At 37.6% G+C, this 17,865-nt stretch overlaps 2 protein-coding genes across 4 annotated transcripts; both read left to right on the top strand.

Annotated features, from left to right (window-relative positions):
• Positions 1–1,105: 1,105 nt before the first annotated feature.
• LOC126704960 (secreted RxLR effector protein 161-like) lies at positions 1,106–1,645 on the top strand. The gene has a single exon (XM_050403936.1). The coding sequence runs from the start codon at positions 1,106–1,108 to the stop codon at positions 1,643–1,645; it is 540 nt and encodes a 179-aa protein (XP_050259893.1).
• Positions 1,646–11,972: 10,327 nt separating this feature from the next.
• On the top strand, positions 11,973–16,724 carry LOC126706574 (uncharacterized). Of its 3 annotated transcripts, none has more exons than XM_050406103.1 (5): positions 11,973–12,193; positions 12,525–13,242; positions 13,737–13,988; positions 14,115–14,206; positions 15,819–16,724. In XM_050406103.1, exons 2-5 carry the CDS (start codon positions 12,526–12,528, stop codon positions 16,579–16,581), a joined length of 1,824 nt encoding a protein of 607 aa, XP_050262060.1. In that variant the 5' UTR covers positions 11,973–12,193; position 12,525; the 3' UTR covers positions 16,582–16,724. The 3 variants fall into 3 exon arrangements, with proteins under 3 accessions (XP_050262060.1, XP_050262059.1, XP_050262058.1); XM_050406102.1 differs by having other exon boundaries at positions 11,973–12,406; XM_050406101.1 differs by having other exon boundaries at positions 11,973–13,242.
• Positions 16,725–17,865: the final 1,141 nt, after the last annotated feature.

Here is a 17,865-nt window from a genome sequence, read left to right as displayed (position 1 = left end):
GGGTTGTCTAGCACATGTGTTAAAAGGAAAGTTTGACAAGTTACAATCTAAAATAGAATTGGTTTTCTTTGTAGGGTATCCAAAAGGAACTGTTAGAGGTTTATTCTATTGTCATTAAGATAATAAAGTGTTTATTAGTACAAATGCCAAATTTTTAGAAAATGACTATATGAATGATTATACTCCTAAAAGTAGAGTTGTTTTGGCTGAAATGAATGAACCTGCAATTGAACAATCAATGGATGAAAGTAGGGATGATGTGGTTGTATCGGATACACTACAAGATATTACTTATAAGATGACTAGTACACAGGAGCATCATTGTAGTGGGAGGATTGTTAGGCTACCTATAAGATTTATAGGCTTGAGAGAAACTTATGAAGCTATCTCAGAAGAGGCTAAAACTGATCCTAACATTTATGAAGAGGCAATGAATGATATAGATGCACATAATTGGATCAAACCTATGAAATCTAAATTAGATTCTAACGGCATTAAACCTGTTGGTTGCAAATGGGTTTACAAGAGGAAGAGAGGGATAGACGGAAAGGTTGAAACCTTTAAAGCAAGGCTAGTGGCGAAAGGGTATACACAAAAAGAAGGTATTGATTATAAAGAAACCTTTTCACTAGTAGCAATGCTTAAATCTATCAAAATTCTCTTATACATTACTGCTTATTATGATTATGAGATTTGAAAAATGGATGTCAAGACTGCATTTCTAAATGGCAATCTTGAAGAAGAAATCAATATGTTGCAACTGAAAGGTTTCATAGTAAAGAACCAAGAGCATATGGTATGCAAGTTGAAAAGATCCATTTATGGGCTTAAGCAAACATCTAGGTCATAGAACATCAAATTTGATCAAGCAATCAAGTCATTTGGTTTTGAACTAAATCTTGATGAACCATGTTTGTACAAAAGACATCGAGATAAAGTAGTAATGTTCCTAGTACTTCATGTTGATGTTATTCTACTCATTGGAAATGATGTAGGGGTAATGTCATCAGTAAAGGTTTGGTTGTCAAGCCAATTTGATATGAAGGGCTTGGGTGAAGCTAACTTTATTCTAGGGATCAAGCTTTGGTGAGATTGCAAGAATAGAATGTTAGGTTTGTCACAAGCTAGGTATATAGATAAGGTTTTAGAACAGTTTAGCATGCAAAATTCCAACAAAGGATTGCTTCCTTTCAGACATGGAGTTCCTCTGTCTGATGACCAAAGGCCTAAGACTCTTGAGGAAGAAATTATGATGAGACAAGTTCCTTATGCTTCTATTTTAGGAAGTCCCATGTATGCCATGCTTTGTACTAGACCAGATATCTGTTATTCAGTTGGCATGGTTAGCCGATATCAATCAAATTCAGGACCAAAACATTGGCAAGCTGTAAAGCATATTCTCAAGTATTTACGGAGAATAAGAGATTATATGCTTGTTTACCAGTGTGAGGATTTGATTCCCATTGGTTATATAGATTCAGATTTTCAATCAAATCTTGATTTCACAAAGTCCACTTTAGGTTATATATTCACCTTGGGAGGTGGAGACATAAGTTGGAGGAGTGTTAAGCAATCTTGTATTGCTAACTCCACCATGGAAGCTGAATATGTGGCTACTTGTGAAGCGGCAAAGGAAGCTGTTTGACTCAAGAAATTTCTTTTTGATATTGGTGTTGTGAGAATGGAGCAAGTTCTATCACATTGTTTTGCGACAATAGTGGAGCGGTTGCACAATCCAAAGATCCAAGGAATCACAAGAAAGTACCACATCATTCGAGACATTGTTGCTCAAGGAGATGTAGTAGTAGCAAAGATTGATAGTGCAAATAATCTAGCAGATCCCTTTACCAAAGCCTTGCCCCAAAGGACTTTTGAGTCACATTTGGAGGGAATGGGAGTTAGATTAGTGCACGATAATCTTTAGGGCAAGTGGAAGATTGTTAGGATTAGTGCCCTTAAATCCTATTGTATGATATTATGTATGACATTATGTATGACTTAATGTTGTGATTAATAAAGTTATTTTATTATTATCTAAAATAATGGTAACATGAATATTTGGACATTATTATATAGTCCATGAGATTCATAGTATGTGATTTAGTCACAGAAGATATAAGTTACAAGTTTTTTGTAAACTCATAATTTTAGTTCGTAGTCGGTGATGAAATTGGGCACTTCATTTGCGAAGACTATAACATATTAACTAAGATGGTTCATCTTGATCATGGAAGTGGAGACTTCTATTTGATATGTTGATATGTTTTAAGAGTTAAGATATATTGAACTAGACCGCTATGAGATTTATTATTCTCCTAACGACTGTCAAATGAATAATAAATGTCACGACTTCTATTTACATTAACTCTTAATCCTAAGAGAATAATGGACCTGATCATGAACTGTAGATTGCTTTGATATATCAAGAGTAAGATCTAAAGTCACGGTCAAAACCTCAGTATGTTGGGAGCCACATTTAGTGTTGATGGAACATATATTCTCAAGATGAAATTCATAATCTCTTAACGGAGATATAAAATATTCCCTTGAGATAAGTTTAATGGGTTTGGTTATTTAGAATGTTAGGCCTAGCTACTTTAGTAAGGAGTTATTAAAGTATATATTTATGAAATTGGATTTTATAAATATATGATGAATAACTTAAAGGATTAAATTGAGTACTCAAGAATTAAGATATAGTAATCTTCAAAGTGGCAGTCAACCAACATGACTTTGTATTACTATGAATATTTTATGAAGGGCATGTATAATAAAGTCTTGGGATATAATTTATTAATAAGGCTTAGAGTGCAATTATATTTATATAGTGGTATTAAATATAATTAATGGTAACTTTGAACTTGTCAAGAGTTGATAGAAAAGCCTAAGACCCATTGGAGCTAGTGTCTTATTTATTCCCTTTTGGTCCCATTTCAAGCCACAAACTAAAGCACAATTGGAATGGCCCAAAAGGCTAGCCCAATTAGAGAATTAGTTATAAGGAGAGATACATACAGAATTTTATAAGAGAATGAAATGGTTTGTATGTGAGTGTTGGACACTCTCTTGTTCTCCCTTGAACACGTACATATAAACTGATTGAGAGACCACACTTCTTGGGTATCAAGTGGAATTGGAGTGAAGATTAAAAGTGTTCCCAAGTGCTTCTAATCTTTGGTTTTGAATTTCATCGAACTAGGGTACACTATCTTGTTCTTATATTCTGAAATTTATATAGTACATGCTATCAATTGCAAATGAAGTAGATCTGTTAAATTTTTCCGTTGCGCATGTTTTGCATGCGATACAAACTATGTTTTTCCAACACCACATTTCACAGGTGCTCCAACTTTTGTCCATCCAAGGTCTCCAAGTAGTATGAACCTCGTCTTTTGGAATTAATAACTCTATATAGTCCTTCTTAATTAGGTCCCAACTTTCCATGAACGAGGTCCTTAGTGGCCAAGGATACCCTTTTTAGGATGAGATCTCCAATGTTGAATTGTCTAGGCTTCACCAATGCATCATGGTGCTTAGTCATCAGGCTCTTGTAACGTGCCACCCTCTGTTTCAACGTCCATCCTTACCTTGTCAATAAGATCGAGGATTAGATAAAGTTGTTTCTCATTCTCGTCATGGTTATAATGGGCCACCCTGTAGCTAGTTAGACCAACCACTGCGAGTATCACTGCATCACTTCCATATGCTAACTTAAAAGGAGTTTCTCCAGTCGGAGTCCTCACTGTTGTCCTATATGCCCGAAGGACGCTGGGTGACTCATGTAGCCATATCCCTTTTGCCTTTTCAAGCCGAGTCTTGATAATTTTCAGCAAGGATTGGTTTGCAACTTCATCTTGTTCGTTGGCCTATGGGTAAGAGGGAGAGGTGTAGTGATTCCTGATTCCTAACTGCTCGTAAAATTCTTTGAAGGGTGTATTGTCAAATTGACATTCGTTGTCTGAGATGAGTACCCTAGGGATTCCAAAATGGCAGACTATGTTCTTCTAGACGAAGCTTTTTACATTCTACTCAATGATTCTTGCCACGAGCTTTGCTTCCACCCATTTGGTTAAATAATCAATCCCCACTACCAAGAACTTCATTTGTCTTGTCCCCATGGGAAAGGGACCAAGGATTTTAAGTCCCCACTAGGCAAAGGGCCAAGAGGCCACCATTGGAGTGAGATACTTTGATGGTTGCCTAGGTATGTTGCTGTAGCACTGACACTTGTCACATGCTTTGATGTAAGATTTAGCATCCGCTTACATGGATGACTAGTAATATCTTCTGCTGACTATCTTATAAATGAGGGACCTGGCTGCTCTTTTATAAAACACCTCATCTATAAGTACAAATCTTGCTGCTCTTACCCTTAGCTTCCTTACTTCTTCTTTATCTTCGGGAAGAGCCCCGTCCTTGAGATAAGACACAATGTGGGAGGTCCAGTTGGTGACTCCATCTATCTGATTTACTTTTGGAATGTCTATACTTGGAATATACTAGATTTTAACTTGATCTCCTGCTATCTCGTATGTAGATACCGTCTTGGCTAAGGACTCGGATTCCGTATTTTCCTCCCTTCGTATTTGTTGAAACTGCACCGTTGTGAAGCCTTTAATTCATGGTCTAACTTTATTCAAGTATTTCTTCATCCATTCCTCTTTAACTTCACACATTCCATTCACTTAGCCTATCACCAACTGTAAGTCTCCTTCGACGAGGACTGAATTTGCTCCAAGTGATTTTGCTAACTCCAAGCCCTAAAGTAGGGCTTCATATTCTGGCTCATTATTGGTTGTTTGGAATTGTAGATGGACTGCATACTCTAGATGATCCCCTTCTGGTGAGTATAAAACTATCCCAATTCTTCCTACATGTAGTGTGGATGAGCCATCCACATGGAAGACCCACTGCTTTGCCCCCTAGTCTTCATTTTGCTAACTATTGGCAGGAGTGAATTTAGCAATGAAGTCCCCTAGGACTTGAGCTTTTATTGCTTCTTTTGGTCTATACTGTACGTCGAACTCACTAAGTTCTACTACCCACTGGATTAGTCGTCCGGCGGCCTCCAACTTGTTCATGGCCTTCTTTAGCGGGTGATTTGTCAGGACGTTGATTATATGAGCTTGAAAATAAGGCCTGAGTTTTCTTGTTGCTGTCACCAATGAAAATGCTAACTTTTCCATTAGTGGATATCGTCCTTCTGCTCCTCTTAAAGCTTTGCTGGTATAGTAGACGGGCTTTTGTACGTTTCCCTTTTCTCTGATCAAGGCCTAACTCACTGCATGAGGGGACACTGCTTGGTAGAGATATAACTCTTCTCCTGGTTTAGACAGGCTTAACAACGGAGTTGAAGTAAGATAAGCCTTCAAGTCTTTAAATGCTTGTTGGCACTTGTTCGTCCATTCAAATGCTTTCCTTAATACTTTGAAAAATGGTAAACACTTATCAGTAGCTTTCGAAACAAACCTGTTAAGGGCAGTTACTTGTCTAGTTAGGCTCTGGACGTCCTTGATATTCTTTGAGGGCTCCATGTTCAGAATCACTTGGATTTTATCAGGGTTTGTTTCAATCCCTCTTTATGAAACCATAAAACCAAGGAATTACCCTGATGCAACTCCAAAGGCACATTTGCTTGGATTTAGCTTCATCTTATATCGCCTAAGTGTATTAAAAGTTTCTTGAAGGTCATCCAGATGCTGCATCTCCCTCTCGCTCTTGACCAGCATGTTGTCCATGTATACTTCAACGTTTTGCCTAATCTGTGGATGAAACATATGGTTGATTGGCCTTTGGTAGGTAGCTCCTACATTTTTCAGACCAAATGGCATCACTTTGTAACAAAACAAACCTTGGCTTGTGATGAAGGATGTTTTCTCTTGGTCTGCCTCATCCATCTTAATCTGGTTGTACCCCGAGAATGCATCCATGAAACTTAGCAGCTGGTGTCCAGCTATTGAATCCTCCAACTAATCAATGCATCCACCTAGAGAGCTACAACATCCACCTACCACTTGTTTGAATAGTTAGAGAGCTGCAACATCTACCTACCACTTGTTTGTCAAGTTTCCAATGAAGTATGGCATTGGAGAAGTACAATGAGATCAATTAGCTGCTAGAGAATGTTACTTAGCAATGTCGGCCATGGACGAGCAGATGCAGACAATGAACATTGAAGAAAGAAGAATATTGGTTGAACCAATTGAGGTATTGGAAGATGTACTATTGGATGAGTCCAACCTAAAGAAGTTTACCAAGATTGGGATGAGTATGGGGGAGAAGACGAAGCAAGATCTCATTGGATTCCTCAAAAAGAGCACAGATGTTTTTGCTTGGAGCCATTAAGACATGCCTGGGATTGACCCAAGTGTGATTACTCATCGATTAAATGTGTCCTCGTCTTATAAGCCCGTTCATTAGAAGAAGAGAGTGTTCGCCCTAGAACAAGATAATGCCATCAAAGAAGATGTTCATAAGTTAGTCACAATAGAGTTCGTCAGCGAAGTTTACTACCCTGATTGGCTAATGTAGTGATGGTAAAAAAGGATAATGGCAAATGAAGGATGTGCGTGGAATTCACAGATTTAAACAAGGCATGCCCAAAAGATAGCTACCCTCTTCCATGCATTGATCAGTTGGTGGATTCAACTTGGATTTAGCTTCCTCTTATATCGCCTAAGTGTATCAAAAGTTTCTTGAAGGTCATCCAGATGCTGTGTCTCCCTCTCGCTCTTGACCAACATGTCATCCATGTATACTTCAACGTTTCTCCCAATCTGTGGACGAAACATATGGTTGACTAGTTTCTGGTAGGTAGCTCCTGCATTTTTTAGACCAAATGGCATCACTTTGTAAGAAAACAAACCTTAACTTGTGATGAAGGATGTTTTCTCTTGGTCTGCCTCATCCATCTTAATCTGGTTGTACCTTGAGAATGCATCCATGAAACTTAGCAGCTGGTGTCTAGCTGTTGAATCCACCAACTGATCAATGCATGGAAGAGGGTAGCTATCCTTTGTGCATGCCTTGTTTAAATTTGTGAATCTCACGCACATCCCTCATTTGCCATTAGCCTTTTGACTATCACTACATTAGCCAGCCAATCAGGATAGTAAACTTCATTGATAAACTCTATCGTGACTAACTTATGAACTTCTTCTTTGATGGCATTATCTCATTCTGGGGCGAACAGTCTTTTCTTCTGACGAACAGGCTTGTAAGACGGGGACACGTTTAATCGATGAGTAATCACACTTGGGTCAATCCCAGGCATGTCTTCATGGCTCCAAGCAAAAACATCTGTGCTCTTTTTGAGGAATCCAATGAGATCTTGCTTCGTCTTCTCCCCCATACTTGTCCCAATCTTGGTAAACTTCTTTGGGTTGGACTCGTCCAAAAGTACATCTCCCAATACCACAATTGGTTCAGCCAATATTCTTCTTTCTTCAATGTTCATTGTCTGCATCTGCTCGTCCATGGCCAACATTGCTAAGTAACATTCTCTAGCAGCTAATTGATCTCATTGTACTTCTCCAATGCCATACTTCACTAGGAACTTGACAAACAAGTGGTAGGTGGATGTTGCAGCTCTCTAACTGTTCAAAGTTGGTCATCCAATAATGGCATTGTACGAGGACAAACAGTCTACAACAAGGAAATTCACTTCCTTATTGATTTGTTGTGGGTATGAGCCAACCACAACTGGCTAGGAGGTGATGCCTACTGGTAGAACCTTCATTCCTCTAAACCCAATCAATGGCACATTCACTGGATGAAGTAATTCCTCGTTAATCCTTATTGCTGGAAGGCTGGATAGTAGAGGATGTCTGCTGAACTCCCACTGTCTGTTAACACCCTTCTAGTTGTATAATTTGCAATAGCCAAAGTAATGACATTCGCATTGTCATGAGAATGGTGTAGTCGTCTTGCATCTTCATCTGTGAAAATAATGGCCAGCTCATCTTCTTTGATCATCCATGGTAGTCATCCTGATATTTGAACATTCTGAACTTCTTGTAGGTAGGTCTTCTTGCTTTGGACGAGCTTCCTGTTGATGTACCCCCTACAATGATCCTTATTTCTCCAAGCAGTTGACGCTGGTTCATCTGCTTTACCTTTCATTGCCTGTTTCTCGTCCTTGTGGTCTCGCCCAAGATTTTTTAACTTTCCCTGCTTAATGAGAGTTTCAACCTACTGCTTCAATTCATCTGTATCATGTCCATTGTCACAGTGAAAATGATAGTACTTGCTTTTGTTTTGCTTGCTAGGATCTCCTTTCATCCTTTCGAGCCACTTCAAGGATGGATCGTCTTTGATCTGCATCAACACTTGGTCAAGCAGAGTATTCAAGGGAGTGTAATTGAAGTATCGTCCCAAGGACGACCCTCTTTCTTGTCGTTATGGTCCCTTTTCTCTCCTACTTTCTTGCCAACGTGGTCCCTTTTCTCTCCTACTTTGGCTTTCTTTAGACGTGGACCTTGCTCCAAATAGTGTATATAACTATTTTCCAGTCATTCACCTTTCTTCTTTTTCTTGGCAATAATCGCATCTTCTGCGTTCATGAAAAATTGGGCTGAATGTATCAACTCAGCCATTGTCTGTGGATCCTGGTCATATAGCTTATGGATGAACAAGTTTGAACTGACTCCATTGTAGAAAGTTGCTAAAAGAATCTTGTCATCCATTTCGTCCACTAATAAGGCTTTTCTGTTAAAATGGCTAATGAAGGTACGCAAACTATTGTTTTCTCCTTGTTCTATGTTTAACAGGCTAGACGAGGAACGCTTCTGCCTTTGTCCCCCTACAAGGTTGTTGACGAACAACTTAACTCCTGGAACGAGGTTATGCTGTTTGGTGGTAACTTACCAAATCATATTCTGGCTAGGCCTTTCAACGTGGTAGGAAATGCCCTACACATGATTTCGTCTGGAACACCTTGGAGATGCATGGTTGTCTTAAACGTGGCAATGTGATCACAAGGATCACGCATCCCATCATATGAGTCCAAGGTATACATTTTGAACTTGGAAGGCAGGGGATGACTTATGATGCATGCAATGAAGGGGGAATCAGTCCTGTGGACGAGGTCATCTACGTGATTTGCTCTCCTTATGGAATCCTTCATCTCTTCCATAGCTCTTTTCATCTAGTCCATCTCCCTTTCCAAATGTGGTACCCTATGAGTAACAGTACCTCTAGATTGATCTCCTTTAGCATTATTCTTAGCCCTTTCATTTTTTGAATTTTGCCCCTATTCTTCACCACATCGATGCTGACGCTATCTATTGACTTCTCTAGTTAACTCCTGGTTTTGTTGTGTTAATTCTGCCATCGCAGTCACCATGGACTGTAACTGTTGTTGGACGGTCATTGGAAGTGCTCCCACTCTCCTGGTGCCTTGGACTGGTGGCCATTGACCTAATGCGAACCATATAGCCTTTTTTGTCTTTGGAAGACAAAGAAGTGAATAGAAACTTTTTACTTACACCTCTTCCCACAGACGATGCCAACTGATGATGCACAAAAATCAGTAGGCTGAAATACTTTGAGCTATGATAATGGTTGTAAGTCCTGAAAAGAAAGAAAAAAATGTTTAGGGTGGCCGGTGTAACCTGGCCAAGTACCCTCCGACGGTTAAGTCAGTTTCCTCTCTAGAACACTAGGATGGGAAAATAGTAGATGGTCAAAAACTTATCTTGGGTGAATAGGGCTTGTTCCTTTTATAGAGAGTTGGAAATGGGTCTACTTGTTCGGAGCCACCACAATCATGGATGATGTGGGTGGTTAATGGATGAAATGGGGAACGTGGAGTAGACTATGGGGAATTCTCTCCACGTTTTAGGAGTAGTGCATTATGGCTTGATTACATGGAGCATTATGAGAGGTTTTCTTGTAGAATTCACCAAGTATTTCCTAGTCGTCCATACCCTTGTGTCAATCCTGGACGACCATCATTAAATAGTCTTGTTATTTTATGGACGAGTATAGGTCATATACATGATGCCACAGTTGGGCTTTTCTCCTCTCAAGGTTTTCTGGATGTTATCAGGCTATGGTTGTGATTTGATTGCCTGGACGATCACTATGGACGAATCCTGTTAGACTTGACCCCCATCATAACTAATATATACATTTACTCCATTAGCTAATTCAATATACAAATACTATGATGTAAATGCAAATTTTATTGATTTGTATCTAAATAAAGGAAATCTAAGAAATGTACCACATGACACAACTATATATATATGGACAAAATTTAAGTACAGTACTGATAAGCTAAGAATGTATTGACCCTTTATGGTAAATTAACCAATTAATTAGCCGAGTTAATTAATTAAGTCAATTAGCATGCAATACGCGTGGTAGCACAAACAAATCACCAAATGACTAAATGCAGTGGAAAATAAATTTGACATGATGATTTGTTTACGAATGGGGAAGATCTTCAAGGCAAAAGCCACACTGGGTGAATTTAAGGTCATCACTCCCGAGAATCTACTATTATCAAAACAAGCGGTTACAAGTAAAGAAATCCCAATACCTTATACCAACCTACAGTTGAACCCTTACCCCAATACACAATTAGACTTGTAATGTAGTGACAATCTCTCCTTTCAATGCACGACTCCAAGTATGTTACTAGTCAATCAATGCATAAATCCCAGTACGTAACTAACACACCAACTTGAGAAGGATGTTGGCTGCAAAGTTCTTCAGTTCATCCACACGATGAAGATTAAGAAACTCATTGCTCATAAAACCCTACTGCATACAAATGCAGTAACTTCTTCAAGAGAAAGATGAACTAGGGCAAATTGTCTTCGGTTACAATATGCTTGCATAAAACCTTTGCATCTAGTGAGACGGTCCTTAAAATAATCCTAAAATATGTCTAGGGTTGTGAAAAAAGAAAACCTAAACACATAGCTTGGATAGACGTGAAAAACTGATCTGAAAAACTGATTTTGTAATTCTCGATAGATACATTTGTCGAACTATTTGTCGAGTTCTAAAAAACAGCACTTCTTCACTTGATTCTTGGACAAATTTGCATGACTTTAATACTTGAACTTGAACTCTTGCTCCTTGAAGTATTAAACACATCCTAGATCTACCCAATTACAAGTAAAGTGCGTTTTGTCAAATGATTAGCCAATTCTAAATGACATATGTTCTTAACATGATCCACATATGTCCTAACAAGTACCTTAGGTTCTATTCCTTTGGTTCTTATATTAAGATTCAGTTATGTGGCTATTTAACTAAAAAATATACTTTCATCTCATGAAAAAAAAAATCCACATGGCAGAATCTTACGAAGGGAATCTAAGGAACAGCACTTAAATACTCTCTCTCTCTCTCTCTCTCTCTATATATATATATATATATATATATGTTAATTTGTTTTGCCTAATTTTGGTTTGACTTGTTTTGGACTATATTGTAAGGATTGTATGTTAAAAGAAAGGTATATACCCTTAGGTAGAAATACAATTTGAAATAATTAATTATGTTTTTATCTTAGCAAGATAAATTGTTTAAAAAAAAAAAAAAACCCTTAGAATATTAATTGAATGGTTAACGCTATAACTACAAATTATTTTATAACTTTTTTACAAATTATTGATGTGACTAATTTTTTCTAGTTCTCATATGAGCCATCATAAACATCACTTTTCACTTACCAGTAACCACTTACTATATCAATAATTTGGGGGGAAAAAAATTATTATAAAATTGTTTGTAACTCTATATATATATATATATATATTTTTGGTTGAGGAAACTCTAGCACAAACTATAATGGTACTTAGGCCTACTGGGTATTGGGCCCATTGGCCCTTATCCAATTTGAGGGAAATTGCTCCATCTCAAGTACATTGTCATCTCCAGCCCAATCTAAGCCAATCCAAACCTGGCCCATTTCTAGTCAACACGCTGCCAGCTCCAATCCTAACGGTTTTTTTTTTTTTTTAACAAACTCTTCCGTATTCCCCACTTTCCATGGAGATTTTGTAGAGTTTCTATCAAAAACCTTTGACTGACAAAGCTTCCTTATAACACACACCACAACCGTTATTACAGGGAACAAATCGGAAGTGTCGAAATCCTATTCAACCAATCTTACTAGGAACCACACATTTAGCGATTTCCTCAACAACCCTTCTTTCTGATCCACGCTGTTTCACAGGTTTACACCAACTCCCTCACTTTTCTAGATATTCAGCACCAGTTGGAACCGATTCTGTTTGACCCATTTCACATGGTCGCGTTTTCAATCGGATTTTTCCAATGGTTTCTTTGGAATGATTCAAAAGAAACCCCATTTCTAGATTTTCATCACCAACTGCAACCAATTCCTCTTTGACCCATTTCATATTGACATTGTCACATATTTAATCAGGTTGTTCCAATGGGTTCTTTGAAATGATTCAAACACAGCCTGTTTTTTTTTTCACAACCACCATATATTGGCTTAAAGAAAATTTTAATTCTTTTCTCATTTTTGGTATGTTTCAAAGGATGGCAAATTTGAGTCCTGGGATTCTTATCAAGCTTCTTGGGGAGATGGGGGTTGATGAAGTGGATCGAAAACCTGTTTTGTTACAAATTAGAAGCATAATTCCTGCAATGGCAGAGGGTGATCTTTGGCCAAACCAGGGGTTCTATTTGAAGGTTTCAGATTCTTCACATGCTATGTATGTGTCTTTGCCTCACGAGCAGGATGACCTGGTTCTTTGTAATAAATTGCGACTTGGGCAGTTAATATATGTTGAAAAGTTGGAGATGGCATATCCAGTTCCCGTGCTTAATGGGGTAAATCCTATCCAATGTAGGCAACCCTGTGTTGGAAGTCCCAAAAATCTTGTTGTCATAAATAATTTGGCAAATGTTCGTGGGGTGTCTGATTTTGTGTCTTCAGAAGAAAAGGATAATGATGGGCAGAAGAAGCCATATCGTTCTTTGAGTACTTCGAAACTTAGGCGAGATGAGGAAGCAGTTAGAATATTCCGGAGGTCTAGAACTACTAGTATTGAAAGCGAAAATTGTGATGAAATGAAGGCAACTCGAAAAAATAGATCAGCTTATGTTGAAAAAGAGTGTGATTCTGAGAGTACAATATCATCTGGCTCATCTGCGATACCAGTAAAGAGAAGAAGCTGGAATGGAGTAGAAATTTCAGACTCCCCATTTGCCAAGCGTGGGATAAAACCAAGTGCTCGTAGGCGAAGTGCTTCTGTGAGTGTCTTGTTGTGCCTTTTGTACTCATATCTTTTATCAACAATTCGTCAAGTAAAATTTGGGCTTAGATGAATAGGTAGAGAAACGTTGGTTTGAAATTTGTAAAAAAAAACGGTTCAGCTATTTTATTTTTGGGCCTATCTGGCTTAAGAAATTGATAGAATGATTAGTTAAGTTTATTTATAAGACATATGTAAATTATTAATCTTGACTTAAGCTAAGTTAGTCAGAAATGCACACATGTTTCTCATTTAGATTCAACAACAATATACACCGCCTTTCTTTTAAGTCTTGACAGATTGTACCAAGCCTGACCTCCCTCATTGATTGCACTCTTCAGTGTTGAATCAGTGATATAAATATAAACATAACTTTTGGCTTTGCTTTGTATGAGTGTAGCTGTAATTTTTATTGGATTGTGTCATTAAATTTTGAAGTTGCATAATTGTTATCTAATTATATTTATATGCCTTCTCATACTTTATGAACAGGTTTCTCCAACTTGGTCTGTTGGGTATGATAGCTCTGATGACAATTCTAACTCTAAATCAAAAAGAAAAGATATTAGTATAGATCTAAAGTCAGTCAAAAGTTCCGACAAGTGTAGGATCCCTATGTCAGTGAAATGTCATGAGCAGCCCTTAGATCCTCCTGGGGTGTTCAGTTGGGCTGATGATGAAAAAATGACAGAAACTAAAATTTCGTGGAATTCCCTCCCCCCAGCCTTAGTGGATCTAGGCAAGGTACAGTGTTTCACTTAAATTTGTCTTTATGAAATCTATTCTGACCTTTATATGTAAAAGAGAGAGAGAGAGAGAGAGAGAGAGAGAGAAATTAGTGGTCATGTAATTCTCTTTTTAATGCTGCAGGAGGTGTTGAGGCACAGAGATGTGGCTATTCTTGCTGCTGTGGAGGCATTGCAAGAGGCTTCTGCTGCTGAAAGATTGCTCAAATGTCTGAGGTGCACAAATGTCCACTAATGCAAAGTTCTAAAGATTCTAATGAACTGAGTTCATAAATTCCTTGAGGACTTTATATGCCATTGTTTGTCTTGTGGTGTCATCCAGATTTTAACATGGAATGGGAACTGTGATCAATGAATTATAAAAATTAATGAAAGGAATTTTATAAATTCCAGTATTCCTATCATGTAGTGATCTGAACAACTATAAGCAGGATGCATTGCACTTTTTGGTGGGAGTTTCATGCATACAAGGATGAACTCAGGCTATTATCTATATAAATATATGCACTTCAGTAACAAAATTTCAACTTCTAACTCATTGTGCTTAATTTATTTTATCCACTGTTCAAAGTTCAATTGGGCTTTAAATTTTCTATGTTTGAGTCATACCATGATGCTCCATGTTAAATTTGAGGCATATTCGTCATGTGTTTAGCTTTGGGTCAGCTCTTCTTTATATTTTTCTCATGAGTGGTACTGAGTTAATGTGCAAGCTTGGAGAGATGCTGCCCTTAAATTAGCGTAGTGCATACTTTCAAGGACATGATAGGATACAGTCCAAGCCTATAATAAAAAAACAAAACAAAACAAACAAAATATTGAGTAGGCCACAATGTAGAGTTTCCTTTCTCTCTTCTTAGTGCTCCCCACCCATAAGTAAGACCTCATCCTTTTAAAGGGGAGAGGTGGCACTTGGATTCAAGGACTGGTGTATACACCCCAGATGTGTTGAAAAGATTGAGTTGAAAATAAGAATGTCCACCTGCAGAATGTAAGTGACTCACCCTTGCCAAAAGAACTTTATGTTTGAAAGGGATAAGATGGAGATGGAGAGGGAGTCGATCAGTCAAGGTGATTTGTCATTTGCAATAAAGCCAAAGACTACCTGGAGGAGTGACCAAGCAATACAGATCATGTTGGATGTGTTGTAAGGATGAGAGATATACTAGATACAAGGTGTGTGTGTGTGTATATATATAGCGCTGTAATTTAACAAAAATGAATTAAATTAGGTAGTTTTCCATGTCAAATGAAGCCAAAGACCTGTGAGGGGTGGCCAAGCTATATCAATCATGTTACAAGTGCTGCAAGGATGAAAAACTAGAAATGTGGGTTGAAGTTGTGAAAGAAGAAATATAGCTCTAATTGAATGGAATTATGGTTGTTGATTTATTCTGATAGCTAGAGAACCTTAGATGGCTGCGCTTGTAGGCAGCTTCTAACTGGCTCTATAACATCCTTGCCATTAACTTGGTTTCTAGAACAATATGCATACCTGCTTGAAATTGAACCCCATTTTCCTTTTTATTACAGATAACTCAGGCATAGATGATATCAGTAAAACTTTTGTAATGAAAGTATATCTATCCTGCGCATCCCCATTCATATTCCACGACTTTTCTCAACTGATGTCAAAACATTTTTCTTTTTCCCTTCTTTCTGCCATCAATACTTGAACTTATTACACTTATTGTCTCTTTCTGATTTTTGCAAGCAGTGCTGCAAACATCCAATTATTGGTCTATTTCATTTTTTAACTTGTCATATGCTTCAACTGCCATGTCGATATCTTTCTACAAGAGTCACTAACTTCTGTTTGTCTTTCCAGTACATACTCAGAGTTTCAGGCTGCCGAGAGGGATGCTAAGAAGCCATCAGTTGATAAGTTCTTAAGCCTTCAAGATGACTTGATGAATACTCAATCAATTGTCCAGTCATTGACAAACATTAGTCCACTAAGAGGAAAAGACCATGATCCAAACTTCCATGGTTCCATCAGAGAATCTCTGAAACTTGCCATGGACAGAAAGAAAAATGCAACAATCTGGATTGAAACGGCTTTGGTATCTGACCTTACCTTGTTGTCTGCCCCTAGTGCCCCTAAGGCTACCAACTTAGTGAGAAAATCGAGTCTTCCTAATGACAGTGAACTGAATGGCATGCGTAGAGTTAGAAAGCAGAGAAATAATGGTGAAATCCATATTGGATTGGCAGCTGAGAAAGACGGTACAAGAAGTTGGGTTAAGGGAAGTGCTCTGGATGCAACTGTTCACCTGACAAATTCCCTGCATGATGAATTTAGAAAATGGTTCTTGGCTTTTGTTGAGACTTATTTAGATGAAATAAATAGCAAAACCATTTCCATAGAATCAGATAGTGAGGTAGGTGAGATGATGTATCAGATTAAGAAGGTAAGTGACTGGTTAGATGTGGTGGTTAACAAAGAGGTCAAATCTCCAAATCCCTCAGTGGATGATTTTGAATTAGAAGCTTATGGGAGGGTGAGGGACAAAATATATGCGGTCCTCTTGAAGAATGCTGAGAGAACTGCCATGGCTTTTGAAAATATGAATTTAGTAGCTGAAGATTGAAGATTTACTAGCAATGAAATCCCTTCCTTCCTGGAAGGAGATTTGACAAACATTAACTAGCTAGAAACTGTATTTTAATGTACCCAACTCTCTTTTTAATTCTCAATACATGAAGTTGATACGTAAAGTGCCATTAGTGCAAATAGATTTTTCTTCCCTTTTGGTTTTTTACATGATTATCACAAGTTATTGGTTATGATTGCTTCCAGAAAATGGTGAAAATTTTTTATTCTCTTATTCGTGAAGTACACGTTATTGAATTGGCAACCTCACTCGCTAATTCGCTATCAAGCTAGAGCTCATTGTAGAAGACTTGCCAAATATTTCTCTACCATTGAAATGTGTTTTTTCATTAATTGTGAAATTGCAAATTTAGATGCAGTTGATTTAACTACCCATTATAGTTAATTGATTCAATTATATATTGGCCAAGGTAGTTATTTAATACCTGATTAAATTCATGGTTGAACATGCGTTAACATAAACAAAAGCATAATTAAGCACAATCATATATCTAGACATAAATTTGTTCACCAAGTGAAAACTCTTAGTTGATATACCTACCACAGTTCAAGGGCAGAATCCTGAGAGGCATGATGTTAAAGGGCCTTGTAACTCAATTAATATTTTGCAATTTTTAGTGTTTTCAATACAGATGTCCAAAGTTTAAATTCTCTCTCCCAATTATCAATTTTAAAAAATAAAATAAAAAGAGCATAATGAATGGTATATTGGATAAACAACTTGAGGAGTAAATTTTGGTGAGGACAAATAGAAAAGGGCACGAAATTCATTGGGTAAAATAAGAACTATGTGAACCAAAAATGGAAGGCAGATTGGAATGCAAAATTCTCTAAGCCTTCAACATGATACTTCTAGCAAAACTAGGGTGAAAATTACTGTAGAATACTGATTCCCTTGTGAACCATGTGTTTAATGGCAAGTACATTCCACATACAAAGTTGTATCCACAAGAAAGATAAATTAAAAAGAGGCCAAGTTAGAAATCCTTATTATAATTTATAATAGCCACACAAGAAGGTGGAAGGATGTGTTGATAGATGTATGATTTTTACTTTTTGCTCCATTAGGCTGAGGACATATAACGTATACCGTTGAATCCTCAATTGCCCCTAGGCAAGTGCATATCACATTGCAATGGAGTGTATAAAAAGATAGTAACGAAGTAAAAGTTTCAGTGCATATGAATTACAAAAGTGGTGGAAAAAAAATATGGATGCTCAATATGCCAAACAAGGTCTTTAACCCAGATGGGGTACCATT

The sequence above is a fragment of the Quercus robur genome, chromosome 11, assembly GCF_932294415.1.
Source record: "Quercus robur chromosome 11, dhQueRobu3.1, whole genome shotgun sequence".
Lineage (NCBI taxonomy): Eukaryota > Viridiplantae > Streptophyta > Magnoliopsida > Fagales > Fagaceae > Quercus > Quercus robur.
This window is presented reverse-complemented; position numbering and strand designations above follow the sequence as displayed.